Source organism: Notamacropus eugenii, chromosome 2, assembly GCF_028372415.1.
Source record: "Notamacropus eugenii isolate mMacEug1 chromosome 2, mMacEug1.pri_v2, whole genome shotgun sequence".
In the NCBI taxonomy this organism is placed as follows: domain Eukaryota; kingdom Metazoa; phylum Chordata; class Mammalia; order Diprotodontia; family Macropodidae; genus Notamacropus; species Notamacropus eugenii.
Genome location: NC_092873.1, coordinates 24378991 through 24399857, shown reverse-complemented (window position 1 = coordinate 24399857; position 20867 = coordinate 24378991). Strand labels below are relative to the sequence as shown.

General features: G+C 41.1%; 2 protein-coding genes across 2 annotated transcripts; both read right to left on the bottom strand.

Annotated features, from left to right (window-relative positions):
- Window positions 1–2245: 2245 nt before the first annotated feature.
- On the bottom strand, window positions 2246–5563 carry LOC140522547 (mas-related G-protein coupled receptor member X1-like). The gene is made up of 2 exons (XM_072637953.1): window positions 5417–5563; window positions 2246–3245 (listed from the first exon to the last, which is right to left on the bottom strand). The coding sequence occupies exons 1-2, from the start codon at window positions 5443–5445 to the stop codon at window positions 2246–2248; spliced, it is 1029 nt and encodes a 342-aa protein (XP_072494054.1). The 5' UTR covers window positions 5446–5563.
- Window positions 5564–18239: 12676 nt separating this feature from the next.
- LOC140522546 (mas-related G-protein coupled receptor member A6-like) lies at window positions 18240–19192 on the bottom strand. Its single transcript, XM_072637952.1, is given in 2 exon segments — window positions 18240–18301; window positions 18304–19192. Coding segments are annotated over 2 exon segments (951 nt in total).
- Between the last annotated feature and the right edge of the window lie 1675 nt (window positions 19193–20867).

The following is a 20867-nucleotide window of genomic DNA, read 5'->3' as shown; positions in this document are numbered from 1 at the left end:
CCTGCATTTGTTTTGGTACGTAGACTTCCAAATATTTTGTAATGTCTACAACAACTTTAAGTGGAATTTCTCTTTCTATCTCTTGCTGCTGAGGTTTGTTAGTGATATATAGAAATGCTGATGATTTATGTGGGTTTATTTATATCTCGCAAAATTGCTGAAGTTATTTATTATTTCGAGTCATTTTTTTACTTGATTCTCTCGGATTCTCTAAGTACAGCATCACAAAATCTTCAGAGTGATAACTTAGTTTATTGTTTGCCTATTCTAATTCCTTCAATTCCTTTTTCTTCTCTTATTGCTAAAGTTAATATTCCTTGTACAATATTGAATAACTGTGGTAAAAATGGAATCCTTGTTTCACCCCCTATCTTCTTGGAAATGCATCTACCTTATCCCCAGTACCTATAATGTTTGCTGACGGTTTTAGATAGATTCTACTTATCATTTTAAGGAAGATTCTCTAGTGTTTTTAATGGGAATGGGTGTTCTAGCTTGTCAAAAGGTTTTTGGCATCTATTGAGATAATAATATGGTTTCTGTTAGTTTTGTTGTTGATATAGTCAATTTTGCTGATAGTTTTCTGAATATTGAACCAGCTCTGCACTCCTGGTATAAATACTACCTGATCAAAGTGTATTATCCTCATGATAAGTGGCTACAATGTTTTTGCTAATATTTTATTTCAAAATTTTGCATCTATATTCATTGAGGGAAACTATTAACCGAGTTGATTATATAAATAATGAAAGTAAAAAAAAATCATATGATTACACCATTTCAGAGCTGAACCAGGTAAAATATGGAAGGTGAAACCACTGAGAAAATAGTAAGGTTGTTGTCACTGGAGGAATCAAATGGAGGGCGAATGATCTCTCAGAATTGGGAGATTCCATAAGAGATTGTTGTTCAGTGCCTCTGTGTGTGTGTGTGCAATGTGTGACATGTATTGTGTTGAGTATGCATGTTGTGTGATGTGTGTGGAGTGTGTGATATGTATGTGTATGAGATGATGTGTTGTCTTCCCTTGCTTTGGTCTCATTAGGGTGCACCCTATCATATAACACCCCTATAATATCTGCCCTCAGGTCATGCAGAGTGAAAGAAAGATTGGAATAGAGAGAGTCACAGAAACATAGAAACACAGAGAGTAAGAAAGACTGAGGCCTGGGGAAACAGACCAGAAATGAGAGAGGAAACTTAGCCTCAGCCTTGACCTTGAGAGGGAGAGAAGTATTTGACTCAACTCCTATGATGGAAATGGGAGGAGGGAAGGGAAAGGAGCACAAGTAGAGAATGGAGGGGGACATGGCTGAGTTGGAATCTCCCCTTTTTAGGGCTGGGATGGGGGAATGAGGCCTGAGGAAACCTTGTAGATCAAGCCTGAGAGAAGACAAGGTGGGGGAACATGGTCCACGGAAGCTTGAGGAGTCTAATCTTTATGCTGTCAATTACAGAAAATGATGAGAAGAGGACAGGAAGATGTGAAGCCTTACAGGATGCCTTTCCTCTTCCTCTACTCTTCAGGACAGGGACAGTGGCCACTTGGTGGAGTAACCTTTCTCTGGGCTGGTGACACATGAGGCCTTGGACCTGACTCCCTAGATAAAGGAGACTCCAGCAAGCTAGGGGGCTCCAGAGAGCACAGAGCATTGGGCCTGGAGTCAGGAAGATCTGAGTTCAAATCCAGTCTAAGATACTTGCTTGTATTGGGACTCTGGGCAAGTCATTGAACCTCTGCCTGCCTCAGTTTCATCAGGTATAAAATAGATATCACGGGAACACCTACCATCTAGGTGTATTGTGAGGATTAAATTAGTTATTTGTAAAGCACTTAGTACAGTGCCTGGTATAGTCTTGCTGTTCAGTCATGTGACTCTTGATGATCCCATCTGGGGTTTTCTTGGCAAAGATCCTGGAGAGGTTTGCCATTTCTTTTGCTGTCTGATTGTATAGATGAGGGAACTGAGGCAAACAAAGTTAAGTGACTTGCTTATGGTCACACAGCTAGTAAGTTTCTCAGAGCAGATATGAAGTGAAATCTTCCTATTCCAGGACCTGGACCTCTGTCTTCTGCACTGCTCAACATATAGTAAATGTTTGTTTTATTGCTTAGAGTTCAAACCCTAGGCATCAGCACAAGGGATGAAAGGGGGAATAATAGCTTCCCTCCCAGGGAGGTGGGGAGGGAGTTGTAGCTAGGCCTGGGGCAGGGATCTTGAGTCCGAGCATCTTGGTCTTAGCTTCAGAATGATGTCTCTGTGATGTTGGTATGGGGGGTGTCCCTAGTTCCACTTTCCAACTCTTGCTCGCCCCCCATGGCCCTCTGCAAGACCACCCTGAGGGGCTCCCTTATTTTATGTCTTTTGCTACCCACGAAGAAGTAAATGAAGGGGTTTGCACTGCTGTTTATGGAGGTCAGGAGCCAAGGGAGCCACAGAGGCATGAATCTTATTTTATAGTGCCCTATGAAATCCTGGATTTCCATGGGCAGGCCACAGAGCAGGAACACGAGGACCGTGAGCAGGATGAGGAGGTAGAGCCTGGGGGGCTGCCGGCGCTGGGAGCTGCACTGGACCTTCAGCAGCAGAGTCAGGCTGGACCCGCACAATACACAAGTGAAGAAGATGAACCATGTAAACTCGAAGATGAAGAAGTAGTTACACAGATGGTTAATACACAGGTATAAACATATGACAGAGCTTGCCACGCAGTTCAAGCCGATCAGAGCCCAGAGGACAACGCACACAGCGGCGGATGTGAGCTTGGGGCGGTGACATCTGTACCAGATGGGAAAGAGCACAGATAGACAGCGCTCCGTGCTGATCACAGCCAGCAGGCTCAGGCCCACGGTGTAAAACGCGTATGTGACAAAGGCCACTCCCTTGAACAAAGTAGCATCATTGAAAAAGGGCATAACCTCATGTAGGGAGGACACAAAGGAAAGACAGAGGAAGAGGGTGTCGGCCCAAGCCAGATTGAGGATGTAGGTAGAGAAGGGATTCCTCCGGATACGGAAGCCCAGAAGCCAGAGGACCATGATGTTCCCTACCAGCCCAATTCCGGCTATGATCAGAGAAAGAATCCACATCCAGCCACTTAAGCCAAATTTTTCAGATCTAAGATCTAAACTCTCATTTGCACTTCTCTCTGTTGCATTGTTGTGTACATATTCCCGCTGCCCAGGTGTGGAGGACAAAGCCATGGTGACTGATCTCAGCGCCCTGAAGCTCCTCTTAGAAGTCCTGGGGATACAAAGACACAGAAGTGCCTCAGGGATTTTACCTGAGATTTACTCCCATTTCTACCCTCAAGAGTTAGAGCCTCCTTGTCCCCACTTTTGAGTCTTTGGGTGCAGCTAGGTGGCACCACAGTACACAGAGCTATGAGCCTACAGTAAAAAATGAATTAAAATCTAGTCTCAGACACTTACTAGTGAGAGAAATGATTATTTCTCTCATATTAATAACCAATCATTCAATTAGGATTCAGATTTCCCCTTCCTACTTCGTCATTTGGAAACCATTCCCCTGTAGGTTATTCAGTCAGTGTCTGAAGGACTTTGCTGACGATAAGATTGCCCAGATCCTCTGGGTGCATGATTTTTGATCATGGGTTGGACCCACCTAACTAGAAGCTCTTACAAAGAGAATCTTTTGTAGCTGCTATTCTTACCCCATCATTGTTCATTGTTCAGTGACTGGGTAGAGATGCATACCTTTGTCCAGATACCTGGAGGCTGCTGAACCTCAATACAACCTCAGCAGGTGGAGAAGAAGGCTTTCAGGCCACCTCGTCATCCACCCATTCATTGATTTTTAACCAATTGGGGTTGATTTCCACCCTATGCTAGACTTTTAAAGTATTAATTAATGATGTAATGATTTAAGCATTCATTAAGCTTTCAAAGTTCTTCATCGGGCACAGACTCCAGGCAGGTCAGTGACCTCAATCTATTATTTGATAGCCATGGTTAATGAACTGATCATTAATTACCCAGAAGTTATGTCTCTTGGACTTTTCATAGTCACTTTAGCTTAGTGACCCTGGCCAAGTCACTTAACTTCTGTCTCTCTCAGGTTGCTCAACTGTAAAATGAGGTCAATAATTGCACCAAGCTCACAGGGTTCTGCAGAAGATAAAATGAGATAATATTCGTAAAGTGTTTAACACTGTATCTGGTGCATAGTAGATCCTTTAAAAAAGTTTGTTTCATTTTCCCCTTTCCTCCTTTCTCTTGTCATGATGTGACCGTGAGTTATAGAAATGAGGCTCTGGAGGAGATTGGACCTACACTTGTCCCTCTTCTGACCACACTCCAAGTCAGCCTTCATTTTCCTCTCTTCTGCTCTTTCTTCAGTATATGGGCATTTGACTTCCTTTTCCGAACTACTTGAACGGGACTAAACGTGGCCTGAATCACTCAATCCAATGTAACAGGAATTTGTTTATTCATTCAACATATGTGTGCATACATTTATTTTTTACCCATTTACTCTTTCATCAATTCATTAATTCATTTATCCATTTATTTGTATTTTTAAAACTTTTATCAGTAAATATTTCTTTTACATAATTTTTATTCTCTATACTGTCTCCTACAGTCATTTTTTTAAAATAAAAAGTAAAAAAAGAAGAGAAAAATATTTCAGTACAACTAATCATCATATGAACTAAGTCCAACAGCATACTACAATGTTCCATATTCCCAGACACTCACGAGTGGAAAGGAGGGAAGGAAATTCAATTATCTCTTTATTGTTTTTCTGTGCCAAACTGCAAAAAGCATTTGTTCAGTACTTACTGCTTTGAGATCCTGGGCCCAGATTAATTTCCATCACTGGGTTTGATGGTGAGATTACAAAAGCAATGAAACTGTTCCTGCCCTGAAGTAGCTGATATTATACTGAGAGTGGGCAGAGGGGAGGAGGATGTATTAGCAGCAGCAGGTTCTCATTTCCTGTGCAACCAGGTAATTGACCAGCACAGAACCTGACTAAGTGCAGTTGTCTGGACTGTTGGTTACTGTGGCTTCAACTCCTCTTCACTGAGAAATAACATCCTTTAGGGACGTTTGCCTGAGAAAGGGTGAAATTGTTAATCCAGACTGAGAATAGGAGAAAATCAAGGGTTTCACTCACCCTCAGAAAGAGCTTGGGCCTGGAGGATGGGAAACAAAACTTTCACAGTCTTGGACTGTGAGGCTTCTGAAGCACCCTGAACAAAGCTCTCCCTCCCTGCTGGGGCCATATGAAATAGTGTCTGAAGGTTAGGGGCTGCTCCTGCCTTGAGGGAAAAAGAAAACATCAGAACACAACAGCAGAAATGTCTGCAGTCCCCTATTTCCCTAACTGACCAGTTTTCCAGCTATGCACATTGAACGGATCAAGGGAAATGTATAAAGAATTAAACTCACAGAGAAATCTTCAGTAGGTCCAACAACATCAAAGAATTATAAGGAAAGGTCCCAGATGGAGAAATTCCCTTTTTCCACTCCAGATTCCTGATGATTCCTGAGTCTGGTCCTGCTGTTGATGCCTGTACCTGTCCTCAGGAATCTCCTGGCCAGATCCTGGGTCATGAGGGGTGGAATAGGGGTAGGATTCAGGACGGTTCCTCTCTTACGCTTATATTGTCCTCCCTCTTCTCCCAATCAAGCAGTCCTAGGAAAAGTGATTTTCTATTTGCTTTCAGGCACCAAGGGTGGGGATTTCCCGGACAGTGGCTCCAACAGATGAATTCCTTATAGCCTTCAAGTCTAGAGAAAGCTTATAAGTGATGTTTCTCTTGTAAAGACTTTGATTCTCTCTAAACACTAACCTGTATACAAGGGCATTAAGGGAATTATTGCTGGATTGGTGTGGCCCATTATCTCCATTCTATTGGTGTCTCCATTATCCTTGCATATTTTTCAGTCGTGGTTCCAACAAACTAGGGAATCTTTTGTATGCTACCTGTTTCATTAACTCAATTTCTAGTTCTCACAGAACTTTTCTGAAAGTTAAATTGGGTATTCTCTTGTTGGCTTAGCTGTCTATGATGATACAAGGGCCTCAGATTTCCATAGAGAACAGGAGGGTATTGGAGTGAGATTTGGACAGGCAAGAACCCTGGATTTTAAGGTTGTAATAAGGAAAAAAGTATATACACTTATGAAGACACACACATATCTGCATATATGCACATATACTTACACACACACACACACACACACACACACACACACACACACACATATATATTGCCATTTAACCTATCTCAAAGTCCTGTGGTGACAGCTGAGTGATGAAGGAGAGGGTGCAGATACACCAGGAGCTGGAGTCACAACCCTGCACACAGGCGGCCCAGGCCATAGGGTTTTCTTTTCAGTGGAAGCAGCAGGGGCATTCAGCAGCTCCCTGGGTGTCTAAGCAACGTTTTAAGGATTGTACTGCTCACCTCCTGGTGTGAGGAAGGGGCTAGAAGAGGTTCCCAAAAATTGTCTGCTTACTCAACCCTGGCCTGATTACTAGGGCAGGTGGGCGTCCCACCCAGTGGTCTAAACACAAAAAATGTACAAAAACGTCTGCAAAGATGATTCCACTCACCATTGGCACATAGAATTTGCACACATTTAGAGTTAACACAAAATCAAAATTCAGTAGACCTGAAAGATGAACAGGTCTTGCTGCAAGAGAACTCAGAAGGTTAATTGAATCCAATAGCAGACCTTGGTGGAACAGTGCTGGTAAATGAAGGCCAGTTTATGGAGATGGTTACATGTTTTTCTGAAGTGGCCACAATGAAGGGGAGTGCTGTGAGGCTGGTGTAGGTTTGCAATCAAAATTAATCTAGTCAACAAGCTTGTATGTCTGCCAAAAGGAGTGAATGACAGGCTCATGATGACGTGATTGTCACTTGTAGGAAAATGTCACGCTGACATCATCAGTGCCTATGCTCCTACTATGATGAACCCTGATGAGGTCAAAGAAAAATGTTATGAAGACCCAGAGACCCTTCTTGCCAATGTGCCAAGAGAAGACAAACTTATAATTCTTGGTGCCTTTACTGCTAGAGTAGGCTCAGACTGCCAGACAAGGCAGGGAGTCCTATTACCTCAAGTCAATCCCTTAGCGTAGGTTTGGAACATCCTGGTCACCATTCTCTCATCAATTGAGAGTCAGGCCCCTCTTTCCATATAGTACACATAGTACACATCAGAGGCCTGTCTTTTGGGTTGCCACTTAATGGCACCTTCTTATGTTGAGACTAGGTAAGAGCAATATTGGGGTGGAAGGCAGTAGGAACTGGAGGATGGCATGAAGGATTCTGAGGGATGGAGCTGAGGAGAGAGTACATTCCAGGTTTAGTTTCACCACAAATGCATGGACATGATAGAAGTTCTGGACACGATGACAACCAACAGAAACAATTCTGGCTGCGCTAATGTGAGTGGAAAGAGAAGGGGTGATCAATAAAGCATGTTCTGGCATAATTCCAAAGAGGGGAGTTCCTATTGGAGCCTGGTCATGAGAGGGATCCAGTGGAGTTTATTGAAATTAGAGAGTGAGGTATGCAGATTTGTCTTGTAGAAAACCACATGTGGGTGCTGGGGGCCTGACTTCTGATTATCCCTGTTTGAGGGGAGAGATGGAATACAAATTAGTGATATCCTGGAGGTAGGAAACAACAAGGCTTGGAAATAGTTTGAAAATACAGAGTAAGTGAGAATGAAGAGTCCAAGATGGCCCGGAGGTTTCTGTCTGGTCATTCCTCGTTCAGGCCTGACAGCTCTTGCTGCGTTTCTTCCTAATGCTTGGCTTCTTCTTGGTTTCCTGCCTCCCCTTGTTACCTCAGGAATGCTGGAGTCTGAAGCCATAATGCACTTGAGGGTTTTCTCTCCTCTTTGTTGTATCAATTTACTAAACTGGGTGAGACTTTCTTCTTACCTTCTCACTCACAAGTGACTTTTAATAGCTATTTTCGGAGGACAAAGATTTATTTTAACATTGTTTATCCATGGATGAGAGAAAAAAGTCAGAGACGCTGACACTCAGCTGGTCAGGTGACTCTGCTGGTGTGGCACCTAGATGCTACTGTGGGTAGAGTGCTGGGCCTCGACTCAGGATGACCTGAGTTCAAAGTTAGCCTCAGACACTTCCTGGCTGACCTTGTACAAGTCACTTAACCTCTGTCTCAATTTCCTCAACTGTAAAGTAGGGACTACTTCCAGGATTGTTGTCGGGATCAAATGAGATAAAATGTCTAAAGTGCTTAGCATATTGACAGGCACATAGTAGGTGCACAATAAATGTTTATTTCCATTCTCCTTCCCTGTCATTTTCTCTGCACCATTTACTTAGGGTGGACACTAAAGAGCAACTATTTAATGTGAAACGGGAAGCAGATTTTTAAAAATTCTGTTATATATGTATAGACTTGCATGTTTATGTATGTTATTACATATATGGTATGTGTATGTATATATGCATATATTTACAGAGAGAGAATAAAAGAGAGAGAGAGAGAAAGAGAGAGAGAGAGACAGAAGAAAAGGGAAAGAGAATAAATATTCATATAATACCTACTCTATGCCAGGTAATATGCTAAAGATCTTGCAAATATAATTCCGTTTGATCGTCACTACAGCCCTTTCAGGGAGGTGCTATTATTATCGCTGCTTTATAGTTGAGTAGATTGAGGCAGGAAGTGTTTGAGGGAGTTTCTCGTAGTCACACAGCTAGGATCTGAGATTGGACTTGAGTTTAGGTCTTCCTGACTCTAGACCTAGTACTCTATCCACTGCACCACCTGGCTGCCTAAATATTTTGGTAGATCTGGAAAGTGTCCTGCTTCAAGAAAATTGAGACCAAGGGGTATATACCCCTCTCTTCTTCCCTGAAGTAAAGAAAGCCTGTTTTGCTTTAACAAAAGGCCTTGTCAAGGACAATCTGGAATTATGTCCAAAGTGCTATTAAACTACCTATTCCCTTTGACCCAGCAATGCCACTACTTGGTCTAATTCTCATGATAATTAGAGAAAAAAGAAAAGAACCTACAGTTTCTAAAATGTTTTCAGCAGCTCTCTTTGTGGTGGCAAAAGACTGGAAATTTCAGAAATGCCCATACATGGGGGAATGGCTGAACAAGTTGTGGTGCATGTTTATGATGGAATGCTACTGTGCTATAAGAAATGATGAACTCAATGATTTTGGAGAACATGGAAAAGCTTGCATGAAATAATGATGCCTGAGCAGAACCAGGAGGACACTGCATGTAGTGAGAGCAAATCTTTTCTGGGAGGGAGGATGCAGATGAGACTAGTCAGGATTTGAAGGAAGGCATTGCCTTCCTGGGCCCCCTTTCTGAGTTGTCCCGTGGAGCTCGTTCATGGTAGACCTTCCTGCCCACATTCCTCCCCATGTGCTAGCTCAACACTTTGATCATTCAGAAATAATGAACTCTTTGGCTGCTTCCAGGCATGGAGTGCTTCAGTCCTGAAGGACAAGGACGCTTTGAAATCAAGTCCTTGTCTCATTGGCTACAGAGGGGGAGGCCTTGATCCTTCCCAGACACGTAAAAAGAGGAAACAGCTTCTATCTTAGCCTCAATTCGGATCTTCTTTGTCACCAAAAGTGCATTCTGTCTCCAGAGTTCCCATGATGAGGGTTTTTGTTCTTTGTTCCCAACCTGCCGCCATTCCAATGTGGAAAGTAGACTCAGTCACATACCTTTTCATCAGCTATCTTGGCTACCTTTTCTGCTTCTCCTTTCCTGGTCTGATTAGGTGGCACAACATCAACCTTCTAGGAAATATGACCAGGGTATGAGGCAACCTCTTGATTTCCTGAGGTCCAGAGTCCAAGGAGTGGATCTGGCTGGGATCAAGGAAACCTTTTTCATCAACAAAGACAGTTATTATCTAGAGAAGTGTAAGCTTTGGCTCATTTTACTAGTAGCCTATAGCAAAGGTTGTGTGGACAATGTGGAGACTGAGTGACAATTAAAAATGCCTAAATATTAAACATAAAAACTTCTTTTTCTCATTTGTCAGTCTCCCTATAATAACACGGATCAGAAACTTCACTCACTCTTTTCTTAGGTCCAGGAACAATCCCATCATTTTAGTGCAAACCTATGGGAACACACCTGCCTCAATTCCAATGCATTGATTCCATTGGTCTATGTGAGGGATCCTGCAATAGTGAATAGATTCTTGGACTTGGAGTCAATAAAATCTGGATCCAAATTTGCCTCTTAGTAAATGTGTGATGCTGAGCAGTTAATACAGGTTCTCTAAGCCTCTCTGAATTTCCTTATGTGCAAAATGGGGAAAATAGCAGCACCTACACTCTAGCTATAATGAGGGAATGTCCAATCTTGTGACAGCTCATTAAGAGGCTTGGTGAAGGTGCTTCTAAATGTGTCTGTTAGACTGAAGATATTTATCTTCCCCCTTCAGAGCCAGGCAGTGATTCTTTGAGTGAGTCTTCTTGGCTTCTGGTGTAATGATGAAATTCTCCTTTTTGTTGGTGTCAGCTCTCTGCAGTGGTACAAGACAGAGCACTCTTTGCATGCTCTAAGGAATCAGCCCATTTTTAAGTTATGCATAGTTATTTACAAGCCTTGTTAGTTGTAATTACTATTCCATGGGAAAAAAAGTTCTAATAATTTTCTGAAAAGTGATCTTCAGAAACGCTTTTTATTCAGAAACACCTTCCTGAGCAATTTCCTGGCCCCTCTCTGGGCAGTGAGCAGCCTACTGCTGGCAGCTCCTTGGCCTCTCCCCTGGGTCAAAATTCTCCTTTTGGGTCCAGATTTCTAAGTAAATTTGATGCTCCTATTCCCTACTATCAGGGGCCATTGTAACCACAAAAGAACATGATGCCTGAGAAGTCTGAAATCAAAGCCATGCTCAAGGGACTCGTTCCCGATGAAGAGCTCACGTCCAACTCTCCTCTAGGCTACCCATCGTTGACATGTATATTTCACATTCAAAGTTATAATTCCTGCTTGTGACTTTCCCTTCATCCTATTTTTCCTCACTATTGTCCTTCTCAGGCTCTCTTTTTACCATTTTCTTAATTACCTTATTTTTTCCCCTTACACTCCAATTCTTTCTTATTATACCCACCACAGTAAGAGTCCCTCCCTTATCCTCTTCCCCTATCTTCCTAAATCTTGATTAGCACAACCTTCTGGGTCAGTTCCTTATCCTGTGATCTCATCCTTTTATTTCTCTGTAACTTAGAAGGCTTTTATACCCTTTTGGATGTATATTTTATTCTTTCCCTCTTTAACCCAGACGCCATAAAAGTAAGGTTCCAGTGCTACCAGACCTCCATCCCCACTTGCTTCCTCTGTGTCTTTTCTTTCATTCTCCATTCCTATGAGATAATTGCTGCTTTTTACTTTCCTACCCAATTCTTTTTAGAATCATCCCACAGTTCTTAACTCAGCCCCAACCTTTCTTTCTTTTGTTAAAAAAAAAATGTCCACCTTAGTCATGTTACGAAAGAAGAATCAGAATAAATGGGAAAAAAACAGAAGAAAGAAAAAAATAGAAAGTAGTAGCTTTCGTCTGCATTCAGACTCCAGAGCTCTTTCTTTGGATATGGATGCTATTTCCCATCATGAGTCTTTTGGAATTGTCTTAGAGGTTTATATTGTTGAGAAGAGCTAAGTCTATCAAAGTTGAACATTGCACTCTTACTATGTACAATGTTCTCATGGTTCTGCTCACTTTACTGAACATCAGTACGTGTAAGTCTTTCCAGGTTCTCTGAAGTTCATCTTCTCATCAATTCTTACAGCACTATAGCACTGAATTTCTTTCACATACCACAACTTGTTCAGCTATTCTCCAATTGATGGGTACCCCTCAATTTCTAATTCTTTGCCGCCACAAAAAGCTGCTGTAAGTATTTTTGTATGTGTGGATCCTTCTCCTTTTTTTTAAATTTCTTTTGCTTATAGACCTAATAGGGGCATTGCTGAATCACAGGGTAGGCGCAGTTTTACAGCCTTTTGAGTATAGTTTCAAATTGTTGTCCAGAATGTCCAACCCGTTTTTGCAAACTACCCTGATAATGATGACTGTCTTAAGAATACTTATAATATTGTCATGGCTAAGAAGTAAACTGTTTGAACTTAACAAGTCCCTTCTAATTAATCTTTAATGTTTTCCCTATATTTATTCTGATTCGTCCATATTGGATTTTAAATTTAATTCTCTCCTTTTTGTCACAAACACCTGAAAGTCTTTCAGTTAATTAAATGTCCATTTTCAAAAATTAAGGAGTATACTAAACTTTTTGTTTTTTTGTGTTTATTTATTTTTAGTTTTCAACATTCATTTCTAGAAAGTTTTGAGTTCTAAATTTTCTCCCCATCTCTCCTCTCCCCCATCCCCAAACCCTGTGCATTCTGGTTATCCCTTCCCCCAATCTGCCTTCCCTTCTATCACACCCTTTCCTTCACTTATCCTCATCTTCTCTCTTTTCTTGTAGGGCAAGATAGACTTATATATCCTCTTATCTGTATTTCTTCATTCCCAATTGTATGTAAAAACAGTTATCAACATTCGCTCCTAAAACCTTGAGTTTCAACTTCTCTCCCTTTTTCCTTCCCCACCCATCCCCACTGAGAAGACAAGCAATTCGGTATAGTCCATGTATGTTTAGTTTTGCAAATGACTTCCATAATAGTCATGTTGGATAAGACTAAGTATATTTCTCTCCATCCTATCCTGCCCCCATTAATACGATTCTTTCATTTGGCCTTGTCCTTCCCCAATAGTGTTTACTTCTAATTACTCCCTTCTCCCATTTGCCCTCTTTTCTATCATCCCCCACCCCACTTATCCCTTTCTTCCCTGCTTTCCTGTAGTGTAAGATACATTTCATACTAAATTGAGTGAGCATATTATTCCCTCCTTAAGCCAAATGTGATAAGAGTAAACTTCACTTTTTCCCTCTCATCTCTTCCCTTTACTCCTCTACTGAAAAAGTTTTTTCTTGCCTCTTTTATGAGAGCTAATTTGCCTCATTCTATTTCTCCCTTCCTGCTCCCAGTATATTCCTGTCTTACCCCTTAATTTTATTTTTTTAGATATCATCCCTTCTTATTCAACTCACCTTGTGCTCTCTGTCTATACATATAACCCTAACCGTATATATATATATATATATATACATATACATACATATATGTATATATATATATACACATACATACATATACATATGTGTGTGTATTATCCCTCCAACAAGCCAAATACTGAGAAAAGTTTCAAGAGTTACAAATAGTATATTTCCATGTAGGAATGTAAACAGTTCAACTTTAGAAAGTTCCTTATCATTTCTCTTTCCTGTTTAACTTTTCATGTTTCTCTTGATTCTTGTGTTTGAAAGTCAAATTTTCTTTTCAGTTTTGGTCTTTTCATCAAGAATGCTTGAAAGTCCTCTATTTCACTGAATGACTGTTTTTTCCCCTGAAGCATTATACTCAGTTTTGCTGGGTAGGTGATTCTTGATTTTAATCCTAGTTCCTTTGACTTCTGGAACATCATATTCCAAGTCCTTCGATCCCTGAATGTAGAAGCTACTAGATCTTGTGTTATGATGATTGTATTTCCACAATACTTGAATTGTTTCTTTCTAGCTGCTTGCAGTATTTTCTCCTTGACCTGGCAACTCTGGAATTTGGCTACAATATTCCTAGGAGTTTCTCTTTTTGGATCTGTATTAGGAGGTGATCGTTGGATTCTTTCAATATTTATTTTGCCCTCTGGTTCTAAAATATCCGAGTAGTTTTCCTTGATAATTTCATGAAAGATGATGTCTAGGCTCTTTTTTTTGATCATGGCTTTCAAGTACTCCCATAATTTTTAAAATGTCTTTCCTGAATGTATTTTCCAGGTCAGTTGTTTTTCCAATGAGATATATCACATTATCTTCTATTTTTTCATTCTTTTGGTTTTGTTTTGTAATTTCTTGATTTCTCATTAAGTCATTAGCTTCCATCTGCTCCATTCTAATTTTTAAAGAGCTATTTTCTTCAGTGACCTTTTCAACCTCCTTTTCCATGTAGCTAATTCTGCTCTTTATTGGCTTTTTGGATATCTTTTGCAAATTGAGTTAGTGTATTTTGAAAGGTGTTATGTTCTTCAGCATTTTTTTGGGTCTCCTTCAGCAAGCTGTTGACTCACTTTTCATGATTTTCTTGCATCATTCTCCTTTCTCTTCCTAACTTTTCCTCCACCTCTCTTACTTGATTTTGAAAATTCTTTTTGAGCTCTTCCATGGCCTGACACCATTAGGTATTTATTTTAGAGGTTTGGATGCAGAAGGTTTGACTTTTAGGTTGTCCTCTGATGATATGCATTGTTCTTCCTCATCCAAAAGGATGGAAGAAAATACTTGCTCACCAAGAATGTAGCCTTTTATAGTCTTTTCCCCTCCTTTTGGGCATTTTACCAGTCAGTTACTTTACTTTTGATTCCTTTGTGAAGAGGTGGATATGCTCTGGGGACCTGTAAGTTCTCAGTTCCTCCAAGGTGGCACAACCAAGGGAAAGGAGTTTGCTCCTCTCCTGGCCTGTGCTGTGGGAGCAACCAGAAACACTTTGTTCTGCCCAGGATCTGCCAGCAGCGTTCCCTCTCCACAGCCACTCCCAGCTCCACCTCCAGCACTCTTCTGCACCCCAGGAGACCCACTCACGGCTGAGATGCAGATCAGCCACTCAATTCCCCTTAAGAGGAGTGCTCCAAAAACGGACGTTGCTACTTCAGTGGCTGCTGCTGGCGGGTCCACACTGCTTTGCCTTCCCACCCATGTGAAAAAGCTTTCTCACTGACCTTTCAAGCTGTCTTTGGCATTTGTAGGTTGAGCTGTCTGGGAACTGCTGTTACTGGTGGCACTATGAAGACTCTTCTGGTCCTGTCCCTGCCACTGCTCGACCCATGCTGTGCTGCACACCACTCCACGTCTGGTGCGACAGACCTTTCCTGTCGGCCTTCCAAGCTATCTTGGGGTGGAAATCTCTTTCACTTTGTTGCTTTGTGGCTTCTGCTGCTCTAGAATTTGTTTAGAGTTATTTTTTATATGTATTTTGTGGGCTATGGGGGGAAGTTTCTCCAGGTCTGTCTTTCTACTCAACCATCTTGGCTCTGCCCCTGAGTATACTCAACTTTACTGGGTAAGTTAAAATGGAAAATGGGTGGTAGAAAGAATTGAAAACCAGAATCCACCAATAGGTTGTTTAAAAGAAACACACTTAAAAATGGGAAATACATAGAGGTAAAATTGTGATCTCAGGGAAAGTTAAAGCTGAAATTACTTTAATTAAAAGAGATAATAGCGTAACTATATTTTGATAAAAGATACTATTAGCAATGAAGCAATAACAATACTGAAGTTATAGGCAGCAAACACAAAAACATCTAAGCTATTATAAGAAAAGTTAAATGAATTACAGATAGAGATATATAGCAGTACTACAATAGTGGGAACTTTAAACTTCCCATTTCAGAAGTTGACAAATCTAACTAAAAATATGTAAAAAGTCACTGAAATCAATGTAATTCCAGATAAACTAGATCTGGAGTGAATTGAAGGGGAAGAGAGAGAAATACACCTTCATTTTCCTCAAAGACTGACCGTATGCTCTCTATTAGGAAATAAATATTTTATAGTTAAAAACAGAAAAGTAGAAATATTAAAAGTATTCTTTTCAGATCACAATGTAATAAGATTACATTAAATAAGGAACTACAGAAACATAGATTAAAAACAAATTGGAAATTATACAACAGAATGTTAAAGAATGAGTGGGTTAAAGGATAAATCATAGGAGCAATTAACAATTTCATTACAGAAAATGCCTATAATGAGACCAAATACCCAAACCTATGGGATATATCAAAAAGTCAAAATCAGAGGAAAATTTGTATCTCTAAATACTTACATCAATAACATAGAGAAAGAGGAGACTAGTGTATTGGGTATGCACTTAAAGAAATTAGAAAAAAGAATAAACTAGGTATCCCCAAGTAAACACTAAATTGGAATTCACAAAAATTAGAGATAGCATTAATAAAATTAAGTGTAAAAAGAGATTGAATTAACAAAAAAAATCAGTTGATTTTAAGAAAAAACAATTAGATTATTAATTTGATTTTAAAAAGAGAGAAGTTAAATTACTAGTATTTAAAATGAAATGTGTGAATCTACTGCTTATGAAGATGAAATTAAGGAGTAATTTTTCCTGGTTATATGCCAATAAATTCAACAATATAAATGAAATGTTAGCATATTCCCCAAAATACAAATTGCCTGGATTAGAAGAAGAGGAATTAGAAAGTCTAAGCAGATCTATCTTACAAAGAGAAATGGAACAGGGCATCAATAAGCTTCCTAAGGAAAAAAGCACCCAAATTAGATTAATTTACAAGTGAATCTTATCAAACATTTAAAAATCAACTAATTACAATACTGAAATAATATTTGCAGCAGCAGGCAGAGAAGGGATCCTACCAAACTCTCCTTATGAAATGACTATGATATTGATACCCAAACCAGGAAGTGTAAAAACAGAGGAAAAATTAATGCACCAATTTCATTGATGAATATGGAGGCAAAATCCTAAATAAAATGCTAACTAAAAGACTACAGGAATATATTACCAAAATTATACATTATGACTCAGCGGGATTTATACCAGGAATGCAGGAACAGTTAAATAGAAGGAAAACTTAATATAATGGATTACATAAATAATAAAAATTAAAAGAAAAACCCACATGGTTACACCAGTTTGTGCCTGGACCAGGTAAAATATGGGACCTGAAACTCCTGAGTAAAAAGTAAGGTCTTTGTCACTGGAGGAGTCAAGTGGAGACAGAATGATCTCTCACAGTTGGGATGTTCCATAGGAGATTGGTGTTCAATGCATAAATGTTTTCGTGTGTATGTGTGTGTGTGTTTGTGATGTATGTGTGCTGAGTGTGCATGTTGTGTGACATGTGTGGTATGTGTGACATATATGTGTGAGATGATATGTCCCCTTCCCTTCCTTTGGTCTCATTAAGGTAGGTACTGTCATATAACACATTTACAATACCTGCCCTCATCAAGAATTGGGTCATGCAGAAGCAAAGGGAGATTGAAATAGAGAGAGTCACAGAAACATAGAAACACGGAGACTCAAAAAGATGGAGACACAGATTGGAAACAAGAGAGGAAGCTGAGCCTCAGTCTTGACCTTTGAAGGAGAGAAGTATTTGGCTGAAGTGTGGGAGGGGGAGGAGAAAGGAGCACAAGCAGTGAATGGAAGGGACCTGGCTGAGCTGGAATCTCCACTTTTGGGGGGAATATGGGGAAGAAGGCCTGAGGGGACCTTGTGGATCAAGCCTGAGAGAGGAGGACAAGGAGTCTGACCCCTGACTCTATGCCTTTACTTAGAGATTCACAAGGAGAGAATGGGGAGACATTGGGCCTTAGAGGATGTCTTTCCTCTTTTCAGGACAGGGACAGTGGCCATTTGGTGGAGTAGCCTTCCTCTGGGCTGGTGACAAATGAGGCCCTGGACCTGATCTGCAGATAAAGTAGCATCCAAAAAGCTAGGGTGCTTCAAAGAGTGCAGATCATTGGGCCAGAAGTCAGGAAGTTTTGAGTTCAAATCCAGTCTCAGACAGTTACTTGCTTTGGGACTTTGGTCTAGTCACTAAACCTCTGCCTACCTCAGTTTCCTCAGGTGTACAATGGGGTGATGTGAGCACTCACCTCCCAGGTGTATTGAGAAGGTTAAATGAGATATTTGTCATGCACTTAGTACAGTGTCTGATATAGTCTTATCGTTCAGTCATGTGATTCTTTGTTACCTCAATCTGGGGTTTTCTTGACAAAGTGGTTGGCTATTTCTTTTGCTGGCTGATTGTGCAGATAAGACAATGGAGGCAAATGGTTAAGACTTGCCCAGGGTCATACATTTGGTAAGTGTGTCAGGCCAGATCTGACCACAGCTCCCATTCCAGGCCCTGCAGCTCTATCCCCTGCACTGCTCAACTGCCTAACACAGAGGAGGTACCTCATACATGTTTTCTCATCACTTAGCGTTCAAACCCTGGACATCAACATTAGGGCTGGAAGGGAAATCCTGGTGTCCCTCTAGGGAGGTGGGACGAGGTTGCAGCTGGTCCTGAGGCAGAGGCTCATTTCAAGGACTCTTGAGTTATCTTGTTCTTAGCCTCAGAAGGACATCTACAGGGCGTTGGTGTGTGGGGTATCCCTTGTCTCTCCTGCCACCTCCTGCTCATCCCCAGGGCCCTCTGGAGCATCATTCTGAGGGCCTCCTTCCTTCTTTTATGCCTTTCGCTCCCCAGAAAGAAGTGAATGAAAGGGTTCACACTGCTGTTCACACAGGCTAGTGGTTGACGGAACCAATAAGGCATGAAAAGTATATCGAAGGGATGTATGTAATATCCTATCTTCAGGGGCAAGCCACAGAGCAGGGACACGAGGACAGTGAGCAGGATCAGAAGGTAGAACCTGGAGGGCTGACGGTGCTGGGAGCTGCACTGGACCCTTATCAGCAGAGTCAGACTGGAAACACACAACACAGAAGTGAGGAAGATGAACCACACGAGCTCGATGATGGACAAGTCAAGACAGAAATGGTGAGCATACTTATACAAACAACTGACAATATATGCTACCTCAAGAAGGCTGGTTAGAGCCCAGAGGAGAGTGCACACAGCAGCCAACGTGGGCTTGGGGCGGTGACATCTGTACCAGATGGGGAAGAGCACAGAGAGACAGCGCTTGGTACTCATCGTAGCCAGGAGGCTCAGGCCCACAGTGTAGGCCATGTGTTTGAGGTGCCTCGCTGCGTTATAGATGAAAGAATTACACAAATAGGTAACAAATTCAGCTACAGTGGTCAGAAAGGAGCAGCAAAGGAAAAGAGCTTTGGCCCTAGCCAGGTTGAGGATGTAGACGGAGAATGGGTTCCTTCGGATGCGGAAGCCCAGGAGCCACAGGACAGAGCTGTTCCCCACCAACCCAAGTGGGGCAATGACCATAGTGAGGATCTGCATCCAGTCACCTAAATGAAAATGTCCGGGTTCCACAAGCACTGAACTTTCATTTGCACTTCTTTCCTGTGTGTTGTCATGAACATATTCCTGCTGGCCATATGAGGGGGACACAGTCATGGTGGTTGCCCCTAGGGCCAGGAAGTCCAGCTCCTCTCAGACGTGGTGGACACATAAAGGCACAGAAGGGAATCAGAAATTTTACCTGAGATTTCATCCCATCTCTACATTCAAGTGTTAGAGGCTCTTCTTTCCCACTCCCTCTCTCTGGGGGCAATTGGTGGTGTCACAGTGCCCAGTGGTATTGGCTTACAGGTAGAAATGAGTTAAAATCTACTCTCAGATACTAGTGAGGGAAATAATTATTTCACTCCTATTAATAACCAAAATTCAGTTAGGATTAAGATTTTCTCCTTCTATTTCCTCATTCAGAAACCCATCCCCTGTAGATTATTTAGTCAGTCTCTGAAACACATTGTTGATGGATGGGATTGCCCAAATTCTCCAGGCATGTGTTTTTCCATCATGGGTGGGACCCTAACCAACTATAAGATCTTACAAAAATAATCTTATGTATCTCTTTTTCTCTCATTTGTTATTTCTCTTAAAACCCAGCCTAACCCTCAAATCACTCTGGCTCTCATTGATTGGTGAAGAATAGGTTCCAGGCCAAGCCCATCTTGGTCATTGTTTGGCCCCTGATTGGCTCAGAAGAAGTAAATAACAATTGTTTCTGTTTTGACCTGGAATCCCTGAGGGTCTTTCTATCTCAGATCAATTTTTTTTTAAAGTGGCCATTGTTTGTCTTATTTCTTATTAAACCTTAATCTACCAATGGTATTGCCTGCCAAAGTTTAAAATGGCCAAGATCCCCCATGGCATTCTGGGCCATCTCCAGTTGTTCTGGTCCATATCTGTCCCCTGGACCTAGATGGCTCTGGAGGAGAATGTGAGGTTGGTGACCTCCTTCACTTAAATTCAATTCGCTTCCATGTCATGGCAGCATCGCCCAGATGTCAGGATACTTTTTGAGAACGAAGGACAAAGAGCAGCAGGATCTATCAATTATTCTTATCCCACTGTTGTCAATTCATTGTTCATTGACTGGCTTTCAGCCCACCTCCTTGTCCAATCACTCATTGAATGTTAACCATTCAGAGTTCATTTCTATCCTCAGGCATACCCCCATTTCCAAAGACTTTGCAGCATTCCATGCACTTCAAGTGGCATCTTTGACTTGCAGGGAGCCACTGACCTCAGTCTCTTATTTCCCAGATACAGTTTATAAATTCATTATCAATTACCCAGAAATTATATTTCTTGGACTTTTCATTAGTCACATTAGATGTGTGACTCTAGACAAGTCACTGAACTTCTGTCTCCCTTATGTTGCTCAAATGCAAAATGTGGCCAATAATAGCAAAAACATCACAGGTATCTTCAGAGGATGAAATGAGACAATATTGGTAAAGTGTTTTAAGACTGTGCCTGGCACATAGTAGGCCCTTAGAAAAAGCTATGTTACCCTATGTTACCCTTCCTCTTCTCTAAATTACATAAGTCTAGGAAAAATAATTTCTATTTGTTTTCAGCACCAAGAGTGAGGATTACCCAAAAACTGGCTTCAGGAGATGAACTCCCTAAACCTTCAAGTCTAGATGAAGCTTCCTAAATGTTGTTTCTGTAATAATGGTTTGAATCTCTTTAAACCCATGTCTGTATACCAGGAAATCAATGAAATTACTGTTGGATTGGTGTGGCCCATTATGCCCATTCCACTGGTCTTTCCCATTAT